The sequence below is a fragment of the Aethalodelphis obliquidens genome, unplaced genomic scaffold, assembly GCF_003676395.1.
Source record: "Aethalodelphis obliquidens isolate GAN/ISIS:26980383/991018 unplaced genomic scaffold, ASM367639v1 scaffold122, whole genome shotgun sequence".
Classification (NCBI taxonomy): Eukaryota; Metazoa; Chordata; class Mammalia; order Artiodactyla; family Delphinidae; genus Aethalodelphis; species Aethalodelphis obliquidens.
Window position 1 is genome coordinate 1,683,114 of NW_020838066.1, and position 23,759 is coordinate 1,706,872.

The following is a 23,759-nucleotide window of genomic DNA, read 5'->3' on the forward strand; positions in this document are numbered from 1 at the left end:
GAAATAGGAAGACAGCCCCAATTCTAAAATCTAGAAGACCCAGAAACCTGGGAGCTGTTTCTGTAAGTTTGTGAAAAAACAATTTGGCGACAGTCCTGACCTTGCACAAGGCCATCTGTGCACTGTTTACCATCTCAGAATCATCGTTCCCACATTCTGTTCAGCAGATAGAGGGCTTGAGAACATAATGCACATACATAGTACATGCATGTGCCTCCCAGTACCTGAAAGCTTGAAGCCAGAAACCAACTGGCACAAGGTTTCCTATGAGGCACTCTGGACCTGAACCACCTTTTCAGTTTCCAGAGATGTGACAAAGTTATAAAGTGTCCAGCAGGTGCCTGGGGGCATGGCAGGAGCCTCCTGATGATACAGCGAAGGTATTGGAGGGATGGAGGGTCAGCTTAGTTATCCACTCCCTGTCGGGGTTCTTAGTACCACTCTAGTGGGGAATGTTGATAATGGCAGATGAGGGTGGGAGTATATGAGAAATCTTTGGACCTTGTGCTTAATTTTGCTGTGAACCTAAAACTACTCTAAAAAATAAAGTCTTTTTAAAAAAGATATTGGAAAAAAGAAAATAATTTTTTAAAAAATAAAAATCTAGCAACTTTTTAAAAAAGATATTGGAAAAAAGAAAATGATTTTTTAAAAAATAAAGGAAAAGATCTAGCAACCAACCAACTAACCAAAAAAAGCAAACAGATTCAAAGAGAAACATGAAGTGAATCATCGTGCAGCAGATCTGCAGGTAAGAAAGGCACACAGCAAGGACTCAGTCAGCTAAAGCTCAGACTGTTATGAGAAAGCCCTGACATGAGAGTCCTCACTCAAGCCTTTGCAACCGGGGGAAGACACAGCTCTGAGACTCACACTCATGGCTTCGTTCAGCATTCAAACATCACACACTGAGCGACTACTGCATGTGGGCATTAGGCCCTGAGTATCCAGGGATACTCTGACAATTGGACAATGATGATGCAACAGAGTGACTTGTAAGAGCACTGGGGAGGCTCCCACCTCAGCCTTGGAAGAGTATGGAGGTCTTCCTGGAGGAGGTGCCCTCTAAAATGACTCAGAATAGAAGCAGGAGTTCGGATGACCAAAAGAGGCCTTGAGAAAGCAAGTCCAACAAGGCACATTTTTATTAGTTCCCCTGGTAACCCTATGGCCCCTCCCCTGGGGGCAGTCTGAGGAATAGCATCCCAACACACACCCAGCTCCCAGCTGACGGGAAGGGAGGGAGTGTGGTGGGCACTAGGCATACCATGGGAACTAGGTTCTCTTTGCAACCCATGCAATGACCAAGAGTTTTATCCAGAATAGGTACAGTGTCCTAAATTTAATAATAATAAATTAAAAACATGTAGCCCCCACAGGAAACTGAACAGAAGTATTGAATAAGCATTTCACAAAAGAACATATCTACATGGCAACAAACATAGGGAAAGGCAATAATACAAATTAAAATCCCAGTGAGCTGACACCACCCAGCACAGATGAGGTAAAGTGAAAGAGACTGACAGCATCAAGTGCAGGGAGGACTTAGAGCAACCTGAATCCCACAGAAGGAGGCTGAGACGTTGCGGCCACTTTGGAGAGCTGCTGACAGTTTCCACCCGAGCTGAACCTGCGTGCAGTTGTGGCCCAGTGCTTCCACCCCTAAAGCATACCAAATTAAAATGTGGGCAATGTATTCACCAGGAGACCAGACTCAATCAATCAACACATCCGTCCAGTCGGTCTGCAAATATTTATCAGACACCTACCGTGTGCAGGCACCCTTCTGGAGCTAAGGAAGCAGGAGGAATGAAAGAGATCTCATTGTGGAGGGGAAAACAGACATAAACAAGATAAAGCCAAAAAACGGATAATGTGATTTCTAGGGATATGTGCTAAGAGCACTGGAGCAGGGAAAGGTGAGGAAGTAGGCTAGGGGTGCTGGCATGGGCTGGGTGCTGGGGAGCTTACTGAGAAGACAGCAGAGAAGAGAGCATCTGTGAGAAGTAGACAGAGTTGGCTGTGTAAGTGTCTGGAGGAGGAGCCGTCCAGAAGAAGGAACAGCACGGGCAAAGGCCCTGGGGCAGGTGTTGGAGAGAAAACTAGGAGGCCGGCATGACTGAAGAGTTGGTTGGAGCAGAGAGAAGGTGGAGGGAGTCTCAGGGGGCCAGGGAACTTGAGGAGACCAGGAAGGGAAGTGGGTTGCACTCACATGTCCACGTCCACACTGATGGAGGCAGGCTGGCTCTCACCCACATTTGTATCCCCAGAGCGATAACCTGACATTTTGCAGGTTCTCAAAAGTGCAGCAAGTTGGCTTCACAAGGATAGGACCTGGAGCCCACTGCCCCTCCATGCCCACCTATTGTGTGGACTAGGACCTGACAACTTTTCTTACCTGACCAACGCCTTTTCTGGAGTCTTGGAGCAGGTCCTGGGGGTCCGCAGGTGGGCATCTCAAGCTGCTGTGTACAGGAGGCTGCAGCCTGCACGCCCTGGCCCTGGGGTCTGCAGCACCCCAGAGAGGACCACTGGGCATAGGCACCCCTAGAATCCCACACGGCAGAGCTGCCCTGCACACATTCACCACTCTGAGTCCCTGTAAATACCCCGGGCTCAGCAGAGAGCCTCCTGATCATATTATGACCAGCCTAAATAAGACTCCTTTAATAAGAAGAAACACACGGCCCCATTTATACACAAGTGTGTAAAATATATTAAAATAATTTTAAATGCATGAGTCACTCACAGAGAGTGTGTTTTTTAAAAAATCACAAACAGTACTTTGTGGTGAAGACAGCAGTGAACAGGGACTTGTCCTGCAGACATGGGACCCTAGCAGGGAAGGAGCACAGACATGCATGGGACACTATCCCATGCCCCTTGCAGGTCAGCGCTCCCTCGACGGAAACACTGAGTCCAGACTTGCACCCAGACAGTAAACAGCGCCATCAGCATGGGAGCCTGTGTCCTCCTCACTTTCTACGCTTCACACACCAGCACAGACACCACAGTCAGAGCTGATGACCCTGTGGTTTGGGGGCCCAGAAATGACACTTCCCATTTCACTGGCTCGTTCTTGGCTCCAGTTTCCTCATTTACAGACTGGAGAGAAGAACCCTGCCTCTAAGGGCTGGAGGTGCCCTCAGAGGCAGCGCCACTTGCCGCACTGTCCTCTTACAGCCTCTCTCACATCGCACGCCTCTTGTGGGGGACGCTCAGCCCGTCATGGGCATCCATGATGTTGGAAGAAAGCTCTTTTCTGCAGGCACCAGGCCCCCTGAGGAGAAAGGCGACCCCATGGGGGCTCCGAGGACTGCTTCTCAGGGCCTCATGCAAGACAGAGCCCTAGCCTCTCTCTGCTCCCTGCCTTGGGGCCAACCCATCACTTTGGGGGTTAGGATTTCAACATATAAATTTGAGAGGAACACAAACATCGAGTCCATAACATCTAGCCCCCTCCAAAAGCAACTAATGAGTTTTCCTTGGTCTTGAGTTTTTTTCAAATATTTGATGTGTTTCAAATCATTGCAGTTACAATTGTTGCTCAAATTATCCCATATTGGCCAGCAGGGGGCTCTTCTCCTTGGCCCCAGGTCCTTTTCACATGTACCCAGTAGCCTTAGTCACCTCCTTGCCATCTGTTATAACAAGAAACTCCAAGCTCATCTTGCCTGTTTCCTGCCCCAGACATAGACCAGCTATTTCTCTTACAGAGCCCTGGTTCCTTTTAGTGGGAAAAGAGAGTCCACAGTGAAGGCACCAGATGTGTTCATTGCTACTGGATTTATTGTTTCAAGGAACGTTCGGTGGATAGAGCTAGAACACATGAATTTTTTAAAGATTTTCTTTTATTGTGTTAAAATACGCATAATGTAAAATTTACCATTCACCATTTTTAAGCATGCAGTTCAGTGATATTAAACACATTCACATCATTGTTGAGCCATCACCACTGTCCATCCCCACAACTCTTTTGATCTTGTAAGACTGAAACTCTATACATATCAAACAATAACTTTCCATTCTCCCCTCTTCTCCGCCCCGGCACCCACCATTCTACTTTCTGTCTGTATGATTTTGACTACTCTAAGCACCTCACATGAGTGGAATCACACAGAATTGGTCTTTTTGTAACTAGCTTATTTCACTAAGCATAATGTCCTCGAGGTTCATCCATGTTGCAACATGTGTCAGAATTTCCTTGTTTTAAGGCTGAATACCATTCCATTGTATGAATAGACCACATTTTGCTTATCCATTCATCCATCAATGGATACGTGGGTTGTTTCCACCTTTGGCGAATGTGACCAAGGCTTCTATGAACATAGGTGTACGAATGGCATAAATAACTTTTTGTTGCAGGATCAAAGGAGGGAATGAAGACAAGAATGCATGAATGAATGAGCAGTGCATGCTCAGAGCATCCAGGCCTGGGCTTTCTCCTGGACCCCCAAGGTGTGGTTTCCGTGTCCTCCCTCCCTCCCTCCTCTTGACCTGCACATCCTCCATCAGCTGGGCCATCGGACAGGGCCATTGCTACAAAGAAACACCATGCCCATTTTTTAGAAGGGCTTCTACCAGTTTGTTTCACACAATGCCTAAGGTCTCCTTGACAAGTGGGAAATGCAGGCAGGAATCCAGAAGCTTCTGAACAGCAGCTGCTGGCATCACACAGACTGGACATCAGGGCAACACTGATGTACTCCTCTGCTTTCTCCTCCCCCTTCTCTGTGTCCTGCTTCCTCCCTCATCTTGCTCCGGCCCTTTCTCCTCCTCCCCCTCCTCCCTGTCTCCTCCTCTTCACACACCAGTGTTGAAGCAAAGCCAGTGGCTGCTTGAAGGTGGGCAGACAGCATCAGGGGATTCCAGAAACTCTTGTAGGTGGACAAACAGCATCAGAGAATTCCAGAAGTTCTTGAAAGTGGATGAACAGCATCAGAGATCCAGAAGCTCTGAGCTGGAATGGGTCCTCAGAAAGCATCTATTACATCTGACTGTCTTAAACTTATTTAGCAATTATTCCCTTGTTCAAATAACATGTTACTAGAGCCTTATTAACTCAGAGCTGTCAGTGGGGCTGCTTCGATGGTAACCTTCTCTGACAGTTCTCCATGGAGCTCACCCCATGCACTCCTATTACAAAGGGCAAAATGCCACATGGCTGACAAAGGGTGTTTTCCAGCAAATTCCCACTGGGGGCAACTGGGGGGTAAGATTCTATGCTTACCCACCAACTCCTGGCAGCCACTGGTTGGGGTATAGTGTGTGAATTACTGTGAGGATGGGCTCTGGTGGCAGCAAAAACCCTCAGGCAGCCTGAAGCCAGCACTTGCAGGTGGAAGTCAGGCCCGGGCCATCATTCATCCATTCACTCACTTATTCATTCACTGAAGGCCTGACCGACCACAGTTTGGAGGGGATATGTGTGAGTGTCCAGGTTCAGGGCAAGCCCAGGGGATGTGGGAGCATAGCCCGGTGCCCAACCTAAACAGAGAGGTCCCTGGAGAAGCCGTGCCTGAGAAATATCTGCTGTTGGCCAACCGAGGAAGAGCAGAAATGGTGCCACAGGCAGGGGAGGGAGCTCCTGAAGGTGAGAGGTTCTAGACATGGTGGAACCCACAGGCCAGGCAGAGGGTGGTGAGGGGACAGGGTGGACGGGTGGGTTGGCTGGGGGACTCTGGGCCTGGCCCCGGGCAGATGGGAGCTGTTAAACAGTAAACCTGACAATGACAAGGCCCTGAGGTTCCTAGCAGCCTCCTGAACGAGTAGAGCTCCCCAAGGCCATACCCAGGGTCTTGACAATCACCCTGCCCTTGCCTCAGTGTACCACCACAAGGCCCTGGGGGGAGAGGCATTACATTCTAGAGCCTGCTGGAGCGAAGGCCAGGCTAACTATTGTCATATGAGATCTTCACACACATCCTCAGCACATGTTGAGGCGGGAGTACTTGGCCCAGGATCTCCCAGCCTGCAAGTGGCATTCACTCTTCTGGCCCATAGATGTTTCTTGTGCATCTACCACATCCCAGGCACTGTCCCAGGAATGAGGGCGCAGGGATAAGCAGAACAGGCAGGGTCTCTGCCTTCCCAGTGGGAGAGCTGGCCAGAAATCCATCAACGGATAACCGCTCCAAAAACTGCACACAATGATAAGTGCCACGAAGACACATGTGGGAGGAGGGTGGGGCAGGGGGCTGCTTCCTTGACAACACCTGAGTCACTCCCATCAGCCCCTGAGACACCACACAAACATCATGTCATACCCTCAAAATAATTTTTAAAATCCTTTGTGAGAAAATCCTGCTTGCTAAGTGATCGGGCACCTCAAGGAGGATATGAGGTTTTATTATTGGTCCCTATTTTAAAGAAAGGGAAACTGAGGCACAAAAAAGACAGGTAACTCACCCAAGGTCACACAGCTAGTGAGTGGTGTGTCAGGATTTGAACCTAAACTAGCATGGCCCTCAACCACCAAGCCAGGCTCCTTCCATTGCTCTCAGCTAAACCTTCTTAGGAATCCACTTGGGGTTGAGGATGCAGAGCTGAAACAGTAAGTTGCTCTGGCCTGAATTTATACCCCAGCTCTGCCTATGTAAGTATAGGCAAGTCATCTCTTTTCTGAGCCTCAGTTTCCTCATCTGTGAAATGGACTTGGTAGTCTCCAACTTGAAGGGCTTCAAGATTAACCTTGATGACAATTAACCAAAGCAGTGCCCAGTGTTGGTGCTCCATAAACAGTGGAGGCAGTGGTGGCACACTTACAAGCTCAGGGAGGGCACTGGGTTCCAGCTGGGCTCCAAGGCTGGGGGACGATGCTGCTATGAGCTCCCACACCACATCCCCCCAGGAAACACCTGGAGGGTGCCCAGCTCCAGGACCAGGTCAAACCCCTCCAGAGCCCACCCTGCTTATGCCCAACCCACCTGCCCCTGTTCACACAGGAAAGAAGTACCCTGCAGGGACCCTGGAAGGGAAAGAGCCCAGCCTGGCAACCTCCTAGCTCTGGGAGTTTTCTGAGCATCTGCAGTGCACACCCAACCCAGCAAGAACCGGGAGGTCTGAATCCAGGTCTGTCTGGCTGCAAATCCAGTGTTCCTGTTGCTCAGGAGAATGTCAGGTGGAAAGGAGCTGCTGCTGGGGGCTGTCAGTCTATGCCAGGATTGAGACAGCCATGCCCCAAGACAGACTCCAGGCAAATGCACAGGGCATCACAGCAGAGGTGAGTGCCAGCCAGCAAGGCAAGGCAGTCAGAGTAGGCCACCCTGGAAGTGACAAGGGAGCCCCAACCTGGAGGAAGAGAAAGGACACACAGCAGGGGAGTGCAGGGAAGAACATCAAGGCCCAGGAATAGCATGAGTGAGGGCCCTGAGGAAGGAAGGAGCTTGGCATGTTTGAGAGGCTGAAGTACAGCATGTCAACCACAGGCAAAGGCACTTTAGACTGCTTTGCATTTTCCCCACCGTCTACCAGGCAACACACTCCTGTGCTCAAGGTCACATGGTGGTCTGGGAGAGAGCGTGCCCCAGGAAGAACCCCATTCCTGCTACCACCTTCCTTGCCCCCCTTCCCTTTTGTTATCTCCTGTCTGTAACTCTCATTTCTGCCCCCTTTCCCCACCTTTCTCCTCTGTCTCTCCCCATCTCCACTGAGTCTCGTCACTCCCCTTTAGCTGTTTCTTTACCCCCTCCCCCTCCTCTCTCTCTCTCTCTCTCTCTCCCCCCTCCCCCAAATGCTTCTACATTGGTACTCCATTATTGCATCTCCTATCTCTCCAACTCTTTTTTGCCTCTCCTCTCTCCAGTTCCTCTCTTTCTACCTCCTGCCCCAGGCCAGTCCCCAGGGCCTGCTCCCGCCTCCACCTGCCCCTTCCCCACGCGGGTGCCGCCTCCTGTGCGCAGCGCCTCAAGCCTTGCTAATGCGTTTCGCATGGCGCGTCAGTCAAACACCCTTCTAATGTCCTTAAAGCACGCAGAAAATTGCATCCTTATGAAAAAGAACAAAAAAGCAAATTGCCTGGTGGAGGCGGAGCAGCCGCAGGGCTCTGGTGGTGGGGAGTTCAGAGGGGATGAACTGGCAGAGGTCTGCCGTTGGCAGGAGCCAGAATGCCACCTCCTCCCGGCCGCCTTCCAGGCAGCACCGACACCTACCTTCTCACCTCCTTACGTACTACTTTTGCCCACCTCTCCACGTTTGTTCCCACCACTCTGACCTTGTTCTGTGTCTTTAAGGTCAAGCTCCAAACTGCCTCAGAACCTTTGCACTTGCTATGTCCACTGCCAGGTAGGCATTCCTTCTTGTCATTCAGGTCTCAGCTGAAGAGTCAGCTCCTGAGAGAGACTCTCCCTGACCACTCTGACTAAAGCTGCCATCACACTCATTGTCTATCACCTGCTTTATTTTCTACAAGGCATTTTTTACTTCCTGAAATCATCTTGTAGATTTAATTGTGGCATCTATGCTTCCAACATGAGATCCTTGCATCAGAGACTGAGTGCCCCATGACTAGCACAGTGCCTGACACACAGCAGGTGTTTAATAGATACTTGGTAGACAAATGGATGAGACTCATTCCGGGCAGGCAGGGGCCCCTGGGGACTCTAAACCATCTAGAATATACCAAGCTGATGGATAAGGGGCAGTGGAGACCCACAGAGCTGAAATCAGATCCAAATTCTGCTGCTGACAGCTGTGTGTCCCTGGGCAAGTTGCCTAACATCTCTGAGCATTATCTTCATCTTCAGAATGGGAGTAGGGCACCTATCTTACCAGGCTATAACTGGACCAATGAGGCGGGAAGGGCCTGTGTCCCAGTCCTGAGAACCCCACCACATTCAGTTACTGCTTGTTAAATGAATGAATGGCCCAAGAAAGAGCTTGATTAATATCAGACAGTCCATGATAGCACTGATGTCAGACACCGTTATATCCTGAAACACTAAGAAGGAAAAATTTTTAAAATGTTGCCAATGAAGACATAACCCAGTGTTTTTTTAGCACCTAGAATTTTTATCCCATACTTACTCAAGGATCTCTTTTGAGCTTAATAAGACATAAATTTCTATCGCAGATCACTACTGAGTTTACATTAAAAGGAAAAAATCAGGGAAATCAATGGACTGAGTGTTCCTAATACTTCTCCGAGGTCAGAGCCACCTATGAATTGATCCCCCCACCCCCGCAACCCACAGCCCCGTCCCCCTTAGCCTCTGCCTGGTGGGTGAGTGGATCCGAGTTCCCTCCATGCTGTTGCCCTGTGTCTTCCTGCACCTTGAGGAAGATCCCTTCCTCCCCCCAGGCTTTGTGGCTTTCTCCATCGAGAGTTGGTGCCTGAGAGGTGAGGGGCCTCCACTATCCAGCCGAGGATACCTCCTTAGGGACAGTCACATCCTGCTGACACAGGGCCCACAGTGCCTGGAACATACACCCCCCCAACAGTCATATGAACCCAGATTTCAGAAATGGGAAGATGCCGTCTTAAAGTCAATGAGATGCAGTGTAATACAATGTGAGAACTAGGACAAAGGGAACTTTTGAAGTCACAAAAGGGAGGGGCCCCTGCAAAGGCAGGAGAACCGCCTTCTGCTGCACCATGGATGTGGAGTGGCCTAGGGACCAAGGCCAATGAAGAACTTCAGACTCAGATGCATGACCCTGTTGCTGTTGTCACCTTTCTGCCCTGCCCACCTATGAGGAAAGAGGAGTCCTGGCTTCCTTACTTCCCTAAAGTGGGGCTGGGAGGATGGTTTTGGAGATGTTTCTTTCAGCTCAGAAAGTCTGGGGCCAGACTGAGCTGGAGGGGCCTATGGGGCCTCTGTAGTCATTCTTAGCCTGGCTGCAGCCCTTGAGAAACCTGGGCCTGGAGAGGCCTTGGGGGCAGAGGCTTGGGGGATCAGGTGGTCCCTTGAGTGTAGAAACGAAATCAGGCAGTGGGGCAACCAAAGACGGAGGAGATGCCTGGTTTCTCCTTGGACCCTGGAGCTCCAGGAAGGTCCCTAGGAACTGTTGCTTACTCCAGGTTGAGCGGCGGCTGAGCGCCGCTTCAGGCCCTGGTTTCCCCTTAGGTAGAGTAAGAGAGCACCCTCCGGCTCCAGGAGACGCAAACCTCGCACCTGGCGGGGTTAATGTGGCCCTGGGTCCCTGTTTCTTTTCTTCCACGTTATGGGTTCTCACCAATGACCCTACAGGAGAATCCAGAACAGGGGAAGAGTGTAAACCTGAGTAAACTTTATTTGTTAAAAAGAGGGGCAGCAGAGGCGGGGATGGGGAGCCCCCGCCCGGTTGCGCCTGTCATATCCTGGTGGTGCCGGCTCCGCGCAAAACCAGCGGCTAGTCGGAGGCTCTGAAACGGGCTGCGGACCCCAGGCCGGCCGCGAGAGGCCCACTTCCCCCTGAACGCTTCCTGCGATCCTGGTCTGAGCTGAGCGCTGCACAGAGCTGGGCTCCCGCTTCCGACAAGAAGAACGACTTGCTCAGGATCGGGGTCACAATCCCCCATCTCCGGCCTGCTCTTCAGCCAAAACTCCCCCAAAGTCCCCCGTCTTGCCCAGGCCTCTACCCCCACCCCATAAAGCCCAGAAGCGCAAACTTCGCTCTCGCCTCCGAGCGCTGCTGTCTGGCTAATCCCGGGTGCTGCTCACGGGGTCCTGGCTGCCACGGGCGTTCCCCGTCCACCCCCATTCCAGGTCCACTTATCTCGCGATAAGTGGCTTCGGGCCTGGGCTCCGGGCTCCAGAGACACAGCCGCGACCTCCTTTGCTCTCCGGTGTGGTCTCCGGGTTTTGTTTCCCAGGACGTTGGGGCGGAGAAGAGATTTGTGCAGCAGAGGGGGAGGGAGCGAGAAGACCGTCCCTCCCCGAAGGCCCGGGCCTGGAGAGAGGGGAGCGGTTGCCACCAGGCAGGGAGGGGGCTTCCGCACAGGGTGGCCAGGGCGGCCGGGATAGGGTGTCACTCAGGCCTGGCGACTGCATCACCGTCCGTGGATGGGTTGCCGCTCTTCACCTAGAGTCCTGGTTCTGCGGGCTACGGCCCGCGGTAGAAGTCTTGGGATGGTCAGTAAAACTTCTGCCTCCGAGCCTTCGGTTTTTTTCTGGAGCGGGCCTGAGCTTCCATCGGGTCTCATAGGAATTACCCAAGCAAGGAACCCCGAGGTGCCAGGACGCAGCCGGCACACGGCCCCGTCCTCTCCCGGGCCTCCGGGTCTCGATCTGCTGCAGTCACCCCGTGCCCTGTCCGCCGAGGAGCACAGCGACGCAGGCGGTGACAGAAACCCCTCCCACCCCCTCTCGCACTGGAATCTGGACCCCCTCATTTGGGGCCCAGCTCCCCCACTGACCGGCTGGTGACCTCATGACAGCAGTGCCCCCATCAGGTTCCCCAGCTGTGCCTGGAGGGGTTGCCCTTGCGCTGTGGCACCGGATTTGCTGTCCGCCCTTCCTCTCTCCCTCCCTCTTAGAGCCCTAGTGCTTTATGGCCCTTTCCTCCAGTCCAGTGAGGGGGCTGCCTTGGGGAAACACCATAGAACCACAAGGCAATCTGCCCGAGGTTGCATTCCTCAGATTTAATAAAACCTGAGGACCCCGAACGAGGTCCCAGAATGGACTGAAGGACTGTGGGTCAGTACGCCTCCTCTCTCCTCTTCCTCTCTCCTTCCACAACTCTGCATCGTTAACAAAGGCTGTGATGGAATTTCTGTCCCCTAGGCCCAGGAGGTACAGAACTCGAATTTTCACTCCCACCCCTGCCACACTTCGAGGTGGAGAGGATTAAACTCAGAAGCGTACCTGACTTGGCTAGCCTGGGCCTGGCTCAGGAAGATTACAGCAGGACCACTACATTGAGCAGAACTGGGGGTAACCCTAAGGGCTGGAAGGGATTAGAAGGTGCACTCACACACTGATGGTCCATTCCTTCCCTCCGGACTGCAGGTTTTCTCAGGCCCTTCAGGGGACAGTGACAAGTGAATATTCTGGGAGCTGTTTCAAGGTTAAGAGCCTAGAAAGGGAGCTTATTTTCCAAAGACTTGGCAGGGCTGGGGCTTGCAGAGAATTGCCTGCTGCCCTCAGAAAACACCCTCTTTCTCACTCCTCCCAGCCTTAAACCAAGGCCTGAGATGCTCGGGTACCAGTAATCCAAGTGCAGGTTTCAGGAAAGGGCGATCAAGCAGCGATTTAAAAAGGAAGTCATCAGCCGCTGCAGGTGGAGGCCATAACGGTTTTCCCATACTGAAATGCAAAGTCTTCGTCTCAGCATAATGTTCCTGACTCTCTTTCCCTCTTATTTGCACCTGCAAGGACCTGGTTTCAAATCTCCCTCCTGTTTGGAACTCTGCAGGACCAAGTTTCCATCTCTCCCCTAGCTTTAACCAGCAAAATGGCCATTTTTCCATTTCCATACCCTGGTGGTAGTCCTAGGAAGCACAAAAACAGCAACCAACATGCAAGCTCCCAGCCCAGACTAGACCAGAGAGGAGGCAACCAGGAGGCAACCGAGGCTTTCCGTGTGTGGGGAGAGGGGAGGGAGGGCAAACACGTGCCACCAAGCCGCGCCCCTGGAAAGGGCACCCTGCGTGACCTTGAGCAGTTTGGAGTCCTCGGCCCTCTGCCTCGGTCAGGTACTCCCACAGGTGCCGGTACTCGGCTGCCAGATGCCTCCCTCCTGTGTATACCGTGGAAAACTTGAAAACTCAGGGAGGCAGGCGCCTCTGCAGGCTGGAGCTGCTGATGGTGGCCGGCCTCTGTGCAAACCCCGAGTCCTTGGTTTCCCATAGGCCTCAGGAAGGGCTGGCCCGTACAATCTCAAGGACCTCGCAGTTAGTCCTTAAAGCCCCAGGAGACTGAACCAACAACAGGAGGCGGCTCTCAGCCCCGGGCAGCTTCCGGAGTGAGCGCCGCGGTGCCCTCGGACTGGCGACCCCTGTCTAGCCCTCTTGCTACCGTCTGGAGTGCCCTGGGCTGAGAAGGAAGGGCAGGAGGTTCAGAGTGGCCCTCACGCCCAGAGTGGAAGCGATTCCTAGGATCCTGCAGCGACCGAGCTGCCTGCGTGCCCGGCCCAGGCCAGGTGGAGCAGGTCACGGCTCGAGTCCACGTAGCCCGGGGAAAGGATGTTTCAGAAGACACTGCGCGTGTCCCTCTTACCTCGCCGCGTCCCCCCTGCCAACGTCGCGGATTCAGAAACCGCCCCCCCATCAAGTCCCGCTGTGTCATAAAATATTTTATTGGAAAAAAATCACCGTCTTCGTAAGAGAGGGGTAGGGGCCCCAGAGATGTCGGGTTGTCCGGGCGCCATCTCGGGCCGTGGTGGCCTGCGCCGGGCCGCGGGGTCCCCAGACGCGCGGAAGCGGGTGTGTGCCTGGAGGCGTCCGGGCCCGGGGGGGCGGCCCGAGGCGACTGGGGGGTGCAGGATAGGATCGGGGCGTGAATGCTCCTGGAGCGCCTGGCTACGGCGAGCTCCGAGAGGAGGCGACCTTCCGCCGCGCTGGACGTGTTTCCAGGCTAGGGCCCGCGAGCGCACGGGTTTGGCTTCAGGGTCTGTCCTTCCTTGTTTGGCCCCTAAATGTCCGCATTCAAGGTAATAATAAAAAGTTTAGAAAGCAAACGGCGTGGACGCAGAAGGGCCGACTCGCGGCTTCCGGCGGGTTATGGGGGCCGCGGACTGCGCTGGGGTTCCCTGGGCCCGAACCCTCTGCCGCACTCAGTCCTCGTGGCTCCGGTCGCCGGCCTCGCCCGGCGCCTCCGCCGGCTTCTCCGCTTCCTTGGCGCGCTCCTGCTCCGTGAGCTGTTCGCTCGTGGGGATGGAGTTCTTCTTGGGCCTCCCCTTGGGCTTGGTGGGAGACTCCAGGCCGCCGCCCTGCAGCACCTGCGCGGGAGACGGGCGGCACCGCGTTGAGCTGGGACTGGGCCGGGGACCCCCGCGCCCTGTGTCCAGGCAGGGCCTGAAGAGCCCAACGAGGCCATTCGAGGCCGCGCCTAGCCCCCGGGAAATGGCGGCCATTTGTCTGAGCGCTGCTAGGGAAAAGCGACCAGAGGGTCCGGCAGAGGGGTTCAAGTCTTCCAGGAATCCTGAGGGTTCAGGGAGCGCGAAAGGAGCTGAGCTAGGGCACCCAGTGGGACAGAGAGCAGAGAGGGTCCCTCTGGGCACCAGGCACCGAGGGAATCGGGAGGGTTGGGCATAAGTCTCCATGGTGGAGCACCTCTTGAAGAAGGCTACAGGGGCACGGCCGCAAATAGAGGGCGCAGAATGCCACAAAAACACTCACTATTTTCTTCCACTTCATCCTTCGATTCTGGTACCACGTCTTCACCTGCAACTGGCTCAGACCCAGGGACTCGGCGAGATCTATTCTGGAAAGAGCGGGGTGCACCCTCAGCAGGGCAAGCAGCCCCCCTCCCCCTACCCGCTGGGCTTAGCCTGGCCCCGCGCTACCTGTCGGGCGTGGAGAGGTACTTCTGCTTCTCGAAGCGTTTCTCTAGGCCCATCAGCTGCAGCTCGGTGAACACGGTGCGGCTCCGACGCCCCTTCTTGGCCTTGGTGCCCGGCTCCCCGGCGCCAGGCGCCTCCAGCTTCCCGCGGAGCTGCAGCTCGAGCGGCAGGTGCGGCGCGCCGGCAGCGCCGGGCAGCCCAGGCCCCGCAGCAAGCAGCGCCGAGCCCAACCCGGAGCAGCCAAGCGGCGCCAGCGGGAACTTAAACACCGCTGCCTGCTCGGCCTTCAGCACGGCTGCGGGGAGAGAGTGGGGAGCCGGGTGAGCTCGGGCCTTGCTCCTCCTCCTGGAGATCCTCGCACCATGCGCCCTAGCCGAGAGCTCTCTCTCAGCCGGTGACCCCAACACAAAACCTTCGCGCTGGCCGGGAAGTGAGAGATTTGCGCCAGGCACCTAGGCTGAACCTCCTCGACGCCAGGGTCCCCAGAGTCTGGGAAGGGGACCTCCCCCACCCGGGCTCTGCCTGGCATTCTCCAGGCCCCAGCTGCTCTGAGATTTCAGGATTCTCAATGAACAAGGTCGAAGCTCCCAAACACATAGAGTATGTGTCACGGAAAAGGGAAACCAAGAAAAAACGGCACAGAGTTAGGAAGATAAGCATTTGCCCCAACTAAATAGGCTTTGCTGCATTCGGGGGTGTGGGGAAGAGTTTCAGTGGAGGAAGCACATCTGCTCTTCTGTGCAGGGCAAAACAGCCAATTCTGAGGGGCAGACAGCGGGTTGTCAGCAGGGGTGAAGTTGGGCGCTTCCCGGAAATTCCAAAGCACCCCAAGAAATGGGAAATTTGTTCTTCCTGTTTTCTCCGTTTAGACTCTTCCCCACGAAGACGTTTCAGTTTTCATTAGTCCTAAACGATTTTTTTTTTTGCCCGCTTCAAACGAATTATTAACAGTGCAGCTGGAGGCAAAAGGCAGCAGAGATTGGACTCAAAACGAACAAACTGGCCCTGCGGCCCCCCAGGCAGGCGGAACACTGGCTGGAGGTTCACTGCATGTGGAGGAAGTCGGCTCCCTGGGCTGAGGTCACGCTAGAACGTAGGAGGGCTCCCTGCCCAGATAGGCATCTCACTACCAGTGAGTGCTCTAGCCCCGATGGAATCGGGAAGGGCCCAGGCAAGATGTGCGGGTGAGTATGAGGAGAGAGCCCAGAGGGGAGAAAGGATCCTTGGGGGAAGATGAGAAAGGAAGGGCAGACCCACCCCACTGAGAGAGGCCGGTTGGAGAGAGACGGGGAAAGGCCAGAAGAAGGGGTGCAGTGGAGAGGGCACAGAAGGTCAAGACAGGGCCCCGACAAGGAAAGAAGAGAACCGAAAGGGACAGAAAAAGCCTGAGTTGCTGGTTCAAGCTCTGCCAAGGTGCAGCCGACCTGGAGCAGAAGGGCCATTCGGGCAGCAGCTCACAAACAAGCCTCTTGTCCCCAGGCAAGGCCCAAGGGGCTCTGTGCTACAGCACAGGTCGGTTCGTCGCCAGCCTGAGACCCCGGGGCTCTGGGAGGCTCCGGGCTGGCTCGGGCCAGCGTCAGCCCCCAGTATAGCACTCGGAGACACGGGCCTCTTTCCCAAAGGTCCGGCTTTCCCGGCTTGGGCAGCCGCGGCCACTCCCAGCCAGCTCTCTGTGGGAAGGCCCAGGCGCCCGCGGCCTGAGGTCGCTTTGACCCGAAGTCTGACATTAGTAGTCTGGTCCAGCGCCCACGATGGGGATGCGGGCTCGGGTCCCCGGGCCTGGACTCCTCGGGGCTGGAAACCGCAGGGTCGCAGCGAAGAAGAGAGCGAATGCCCTCCCGGCAGGCCTGGCCCACGGGCACGAGGCCTGGCTTCTGCGCGGCCCAGCGCCTGCCCCCTTTGCTTCCCCGCCGGGAGCGCGCAGAGGGAACGGTCGGGGGCCTGCGTTCCCGGAGCTGCGTCCGAGAGACGCCGCGGCTCGCTTCCTCCCGCCGAGCCCGGCCAGCGCCCCGCGGCCCCAGGCCCCGCACGTACCCAGGTGGCTGTGGAAGGGCCGCGCCGCCAGCAGAGCCTGCACGCCGAACTTGAGCAGCTCGCCCGCGGCGGCGGCGGCAGCGGCAGGAGCGGCGCCCTTGGGCCCCGGAGGCTCAGTGAGGATTTCCTCGATCATGAAGCTGCGGTAGCGGTGCGGCCGGTGGTCGGCGCAGCCCTCGGGCGGGCCGAAGCGCACTGCGCCCGGCTCCCCCGGCCGCTGCATCGCGGCGCCCCGGGGCTTGGCGGCGGCAGCGGCTGGGGCGCGGGGCCCGCGCGGGGGTCTAGGCCGGCCCGCAGATCCGGGCGGCGCGCGGGCGCCGGTTCATGCCCCCTCCCCCGCCGGCCGGCCGGGCGGAGGCACAGGGCGCGGGCGGGGCGCGCGGGGCTCGGCCGGTCGGACCCGGGACTGCGCCCCCGCCCCACTCTGCCGCGCCTCTAGCCCCGCCGGCCCCGCGTCACCGCCCCGCCCCGCCCGGCCGCCCCGCCTCGCGTCGCCGCCCCCCACCCCCCAGGCCGAGCCCGAGGGAGGGCCAGAGATGGGAGGGTGGCAGGAGGGAGGGGGCCGGGAGAGGGGCCGACCGTCCCAGACAGAAGGAGACCCAGCGGAGCGCACGCCCAAGAAGGATCGAGCCGGAGAGCTCGGGAGACAAGACCCCCGGGGATGGGAGCTGAGGGATCGAGAGAGAGGTGAGAGAGGGTCTACAGCGAGACAGCGAGGGCCACACAAGATGCGAGACAGTGACGTGAGGATGCCAGGGACACCGAGACGTGCGCAGAGAGCAACCGACAGAGGCGCGGGAGTCAGCGGGCCCTGACGTGCCGGAGAGCACAGAGGCAAGCAGGACAGAAAGAGGGGGCAGTTAAGAAAGAGATGGGACAGCTATCAAGGCGAGCGGCCTGGGCGGGGTTTAGGGAGCCCCGGAAAGATCAGGAGGAGGAGAGGCAGAGACCCCGAAGCTCGGCTGGAAAGGGGGTGGCGGTGCTGAGCCTCCGTGCCAGGACGCATGGCTGCCCGCCCGGGCGGGAGTGCAGCAGTGGGCCGGGTGCAACTCGCAGGGTAGTAGCTTCACCTGTGCCTCAGTTTACCAGGTACCGCCTCATTTCTCCTGAACTGCCCTGAGAGGCAAATTTCTCCAGCCAGAATTTGCTTGTATTACCAAGTGGTATGTGGACACATCTACACAACCCTAGACGCTGTGGAGTGGGTTGTGTTCCCCTAGTTCTAGCAAGAGATGGTTGCCAGGACAAGGAAAGCCTGCAGCTTTGCCTTTTCGCAGTTTTGGAGCAACAGAGAAAACCAGTACTGGGTGGAGCTGGGTGAGAAGCCACAGGGTGCCCTGGGAGTCTGGGGATAAACTCTGGTGTGACCAGCCTCCTCTCTGAACTGTAAAGTCCCCAGTGTGACTGAGGAAGGCCAGAGGCTTTGCTAGCTCCTCTCTTCATCATTGGGGGAATATAAGTCCAAGTCGTGGGGTGAACAATCCCAAAGCCCAACTCTCCGCTGAGTTTATCTCTTTGGCGATGCCACTTGAGGCAAGCCACGGCCCCATTCTGGACCTCAATCTCCTCACCTGTCCCTGAGAAGATGCTGACACTCGGCTCCAGGGAGGCTGTGAGGACTTCGTGCGGGGGGAGGGGGGTGTGGGTGGGGTGGGGGCTGTTCCCATGGGCTCCACAGGGTCTGTTAGAGAGGAGTATATAGTTTGTCCAGGCAAGGAGGGTGGGGTGTCAGTGGAGATGGATGGGTGTCCCCAGGAGACTGGGGAGGGTGCCTGCCCCTCTCCTCCTGCCCATCGGGAGTCCCTTAACTGGGGTCCTCGGCCACTTCTCCTTCTCATGTGAGCTCTGCCTTGGGCCTCAGTGGTCACCTCTGAAAAATAGGATCTACCACACCCATGGCCCTGCCCCAAGATGGTGCATCTTCTGTAGCTCCAGCTGCTAGTGGTGAGACCCTGGCACCTGCCCCAGACCCTGTGTGGACTGGGAGATGCCCAAGACTCATTGTCCATAGGGACAAAGAGAATGTCTTACCAGAGTCTCTAAAAGCCCAGCTGCCTCTCCCCCTAGAGGCTGAGTGACTTCAGCCAGGGCTGCACCTTTCTGAACCTCTCGGCCATCATCAGAACTGAAAGGTGGCCTCCAGGTGCTCCATGTGTGGGTGATCTTGTGAGTCACATAGCTTCTCAGAAGGGGACAGTGTGGGACCTACTAAGAGTGATGGTATCCCATACTAGGCAGGCCTCTATCCCAGTAGGAGGTAGACAGACAGGGGTGGTTCTGTGCCACCTCTGTTGGCCCAGCAGCCACCCGGCAAACAGAGAAAAGCCAGTGTCTCCTGGAGCCCTGGGCAGTCCAGCTGGGACCCCTCCCTAGATAGGTGCTTGGGTGTCACCCAGTCCAACCACCCACTTTCTCAGATGGTGAAACTAAGGCCCAGGAAAAAGAAAGTACTGGCCCAGGGACCACAGGGAGCAGGGTTGCTCCCTGTGTATATGGTATGGGGCCCATTTTTCTCTCACCTCCCTCCACCCAGTAGGGCCCACTGGCCATCTCTTTTTTCTTCTCCTCCTCCCTTCCACATCTTCCCGAGGGCATAGCCTATTCTGCTGTGAGGGTTAGGCCTAGCCACCCCCACTCCATCCCTTCACCTCCTATTTGGGCCCCTGACTGAAGCCACCTGGTTTTGAACCATCTCTGCTCCACACAATTGCCTCCCTGAAGGTCTGAGGTCCTCCAGGTGGGAGCTCAGGACCCAGATCAGAGGACTTGGGAACCACATCGATCAGCTCTCACCAAATCCATTTTGCCCCCGGTCCTGGGTCAGGTTTAGGGGTAGGAGGTTATTTTCAGTATTGAGGCCTCACCTCTAGATTTTGGGGAGTCAGAAGATCAGTGCTGTCTAGCCCCCACCCTATTTCACGGGTGCTGAGTGGTCAGAGTGCTTCCCCTCAGCTCCTCGGGATAGTTCCAGGTGGCTGCGGCTGAGGGCTGAGCAGTGGCGTCCGCTGGGAATGAGGCCCCAGGGCCCTTTTGGGGAATGCCCTGGAGCATTGGAGGTCCGAAGGGCTAAGAGAGCCAGGTCCGCCCAGTCACCCCTCAAGGCCCTCCCCTTGGTGGGTAGGCCTCTGATCTACCCCCTCCCGGTCTGTCTGTGCACCGCGTGATCCCAGAGAGAACTACAGATAAACCCCTTTTAGGCGAAAAAATGTTCAAAACAGCAGCAGGGCCTCCTCTGCTCGGGAATTGCAGCATTGTTGGCTGGGAAAGGATTCCCAGAGAGAGGGGTCCCTCCTCCCTGCGGGAACAGAGGCCCAAAGAAGGAAAGCCCCCCCGCACCCCGGGCGACGGGGCCTCGGGGCCTCTCCCGAGGTCCCAGCCCTGCAATCCCCACCCCAGGGGCGCAGCCGCCGTGCCCAACTCCTGGGACCCAGCCCGGGCCTCCAGCCGCCGTTGCCGCCGCGAAAATCCCGGAAACCGTCCGCTCTCGGCGGGCGCAGTGGAAAAGGTGACCTCAGCGCCCGCGGCCAGCCGCCCTCACCGGCGGCCAGGCGGCGAGGGGCTTTGGGCGGTAGGGGGGTCTCGGCGCCGCCCGGACGCCGGGTGAGGCCCCCTCCCCACCGCTGCTCTGCTCCTCAGACCCCACAGCCGCGTTGGAGGGGCAACGCGAGGGAGAGGGTTACCTCCCTCCTTAATAGAACCCTCTCAGGCTAGGCATGCCAGGTTCCAGAACTTCTCCTCCTCCACCTAAGCCCTCCTCCTCCCCTAGCGCTTCCCGGGTCGGTTTCTGGAGCCGATTGGGCGAAGGGGTCCCCGAACCACTGTACAGATGGGGAAGCTGAGTCCGGATGTTGGCAGGCCTGGGCAAGGTTGGTGGCCAAGGTCTGGGTGCTTCTGCATTACCTGGAGTGTTCTGGGCCCAGCTCCCCCTCCAGCACCCACCCAACCCCGGCCCTTTTTCGTTCGTCCTCCCTCCCAGTTGTCGCGGGTTTTTATCCTACTTGTCAAAGCAGAGGTGGGGATGGGAACCAAGGGGCGCTTTCTTCTGGATCGGTCAGCTCACCGTCTAGAAGCTGCCAACGGGGAGTCCTACACCTCCCCCCACCCCCAACTGACAGACCGGGAAACCGGAGGAGCTTCGCTGTCCCTGCCCTCGCACCCCACGCCCTGTGCCGGGCCTCCTCTATGAGGACGCGCACGGTCAGTGCCCGGAGCGAAGGTCATCCTCCACTCGCTTCTTTCTGTAAACTGTCGCTTCTGATTGTCCCCGGCCCAGGGCAGGCTGGCGCTGGAGGCGGTGGCTATCAGGCGGGCGCTCCGGCTCGGTCTCCGTGGGCAATGCCAGAAGGAAGCCACCTGCACTCGGCCGGGAACGCATCGTTCGGTCTGAGGCCCATGCCCGTTCTTGCGCCTAGTGTCTGAATCCAAGACTGCCGACATCTGTCTTGCCTTCAAAACAGAAAATCTCGAGGTTATAAAATTACTCCGTCTCCACGCTCGCAAGTCACATCTCCCGGTGACCGCACAATCACTTTCTCGCTGGCGAAATGGGTCTCTAATGACGCCTTCCTTTATGAACATTTCAAAGTCATGTGTGGACTTTTCGTTTTGAATCATTTCAAACACCTGTGAGCTCGGGGCTCAAAGCGCGTTTTGGGACAGCACCTTGAGACACATTCCTCTCTCTCCCTTTCAAATTCTCCCTCTTCAAGTAATTTACAAATTTGTTCCTTTGGAAATAGTTACTTTATTTTTGTTTTGTAGCTAATTTTTAATGTGTGCTTTTCTTTAGAAGTGTGAGTTTTAAAAGATAGATCCATAGGTAGGTAGTAATTGCCTTGACGTAGCTAAGACCCGGTTTTTGATGCCCCCAGAAACCCAGAGCGATCCTGCTGGTCACAGCGCAGACCCCGGGCCATTCTGCACCACACCCCTCCCCCCACTCCCAGGCATTTCAGCCTGGCCCGGGAGGCTCTAGCAGCTACCTTGGTTCCTAGTAGAGTCGTGAGAAATAGCGGCACCCGAGGCCACAACCTGGGCCCGGAAGTAGTGGCCGCGGGTGCCTCGGCTCGCTGGGGCCCCAAGGCTTGCTCAGGAGCTGCTGCGCGCGGATACCGAGGCCGTATGTGGGCAGCCCGGGGAGCTCCTTTGGGCTTCTCCCGGTGGTGGCGGTGGCGTGTGCGGGTCCTTTCAGAACATGCCCTGAGACAAGGGCGCCGTGCTCCGGGGACACGGGTGCCAGGACCAAGAGGCTGGGTCCGACTCCCGCTCGGGCGCCAGTCAGGGACCCCAGTTCAGGCTCCAAGCCCTTCTGGCCTTCGGAGGGAGAGAGGGTCAGTGTTGGCCGCCCCATCCCGGCAGGTGTCCGCTAGCCCGGGTCACTGCCCTCCTGAAGCCGCGGGACTGGCCTCGGCGACACTGCAGAAAAGGAGAGACCCCATGACGGAGACCTGTCCCTCCAGGCAGACTGGTGGGCAAGATTCATGAAAAGGGCTCGAGCTTTGCTTTTCTTTCTTTTTCTTTCCCTTCCTTCTTTGCTCTCCTTTCTCTCTTCCCTCCCTCCATCCGTCTACCCTCTTTCTTCTTTAACTGGCCTTCCTCTGCCTGCTTCTCCGTCTTCAGTTGGGCTTTGGTTCTCTTCTTCCCTGCTGCTTTGCTCTCCCTTTCCCTGTTTCCTTTAGTCAGAAGGACGCCCACGTCCCAGTCTATCTTCCTCCTAATAAGGGGAGGGGCCTTGTACTCACCAAGGGACCTCCAGGTGCTGTTTGCAGAGCCCTCTGAGGCTTATGTGGGCTATGTACCTGGGACACGGTCTCCTCCCAGCCAGGTGGGCAGACTGGGTGGCAAAGCTGGGTGACGCAAAAGGCCCTGGACCTGTCCCCCCAGCCGGGAGAGGGGGGCACATCTTCTCCAGGGTGTCTTCCAACAGCAGGTGTGAGGCCAGATCATATTGCCCCTTTCAAGAGGGAATTCACACTTGCATCTGTCATCCCTAACACAGAAGTCCCTTCTCCCCCTGAGTACTGGGGAGAGGCGGCAAGCGGGGGTGGGGGGGGCTAAAGGGGACACAGAAAAGGCACAGTCACCTCATTCCTTAGATGCCAGGCCAGGCCCAGCCTCTGATCCCTGGGCTCCAGTCCAGTCCTTCTTCTCCTGCTGGTCTGAGTGAGATAAAGGGTCCGGGAACTTGATGCACATCCACACACACCTGTGCTTCCTGCACCATTTTTGCACATGCTCCTCAGTGCCAGGAATGGGCACAGAGGCCCTGCTTGCAAATGCCCAAATGCCATGCAGAGCACACAAGGAACCCATGATGCAAGCCCATTCCCTGTCTAAGCGTCAGTTTCCCAAAATGAAAAAACCAAGAGGGGGTGAATTGGATGAACTTCTTCTTGCCAGTTTTAACAGCCTAGATCAGGGGTTGAAAATGTTTTTCTGTAGGGGGCCAGGTAAGTAAATATTTTAGGCTTTGTGGTCCATATAGCTCGGGCGCAGCACCTCCACTCTGCCCTGCAGCATGAATGCCGCCATAGGTAACACGTAAAGGAACGAATGTGGCTCTGTGCCAGTCATGCTCTATATGCACACTAAAACTTGAATTTCATCTAATCTTCACAAAACATTATGTCACAAATATTATTCTTATCTCTATTTGTTCAACCATTTAAAAATGTGAAAACCATTCTTAGTTCATAGGCCATGCAAAAACAGGCAGTGGGCCATAGTTACCAATTCCTAGTCTAGATTCAATTCTTCTGATTGCACAAATATGTGCACTTCCATATCAGAAGAGTTACCTTATTTTAAAAAATTTAAAAAAATTTTTTCCATAAAAGCACCCATTACTTTTGCAGTATTGGGGCCTTAGAAACACAAATCATCAAGTTCATTTCCTACTCCCATGTCAGAATTCTCAACAGTTTAAAATCTTTCTGTTACTAATATGTTTGGACACTGAGTTGGATGCTTTACAACCATCATCTCATTTAATCCCACAATAGTCTTTAGAGCAGGAATTGTTCACCCCTACTTTCCAGCTCCTTGCATAATCCGGGTAACAGTACACTCACTCTCTTCAGTGGCAGCCCTAACAGACTCTAAAGGCTGATTCCTCTGGAGAACCCCAGCTGCTGAGAGGCCAGTGACCTGGCTGGCAGCCCTAGAAGGTCAAAGGGCATCAAGGGTGTGAGTGCTCCCTCCAGGGCCATCCTCTCCCATCTCCTCTCAATTCCAGCTAAATCCTCTCCAGCTGTTGAAATGTGGGTTGGACAAGGGGGCTGCAGCCTTGACTTTCTGGGAGTTTC

General features: G+C 55.9%; 1 protein-coding gene across 1 annotated transcript; it reads right to left on the bottom strand.

The window, feature by feature from the left end:
- Nucleotides 1–13,692: 13,692 nt before the first annotated feature.
- On the bottom strand, nucleotides 13,693–16,678 carry BARX1 (BARX homeobox 1). Its single transcript, XM_027098300.1, has 4 exons — nucleotides 16,456–16,678; nucleotides 14,425–14,716; nucleotides 14,258–14,342; nucleotides 13,693–13,857 (listed from the first exon to the last, which is right to left on the bottom strand). The coding sequence occupies exons 1-4, from the start codon at nucleotides 16,676–16,678 to the stop codon at nucleotides 13,693–13,695; spliced, it is 765 nt and encodes a 254-aa protein (XP_026954101.1).
- Between the last annotated feature and the right edge of the window lie 7,081 nt (nucleotides 16,679–23,759).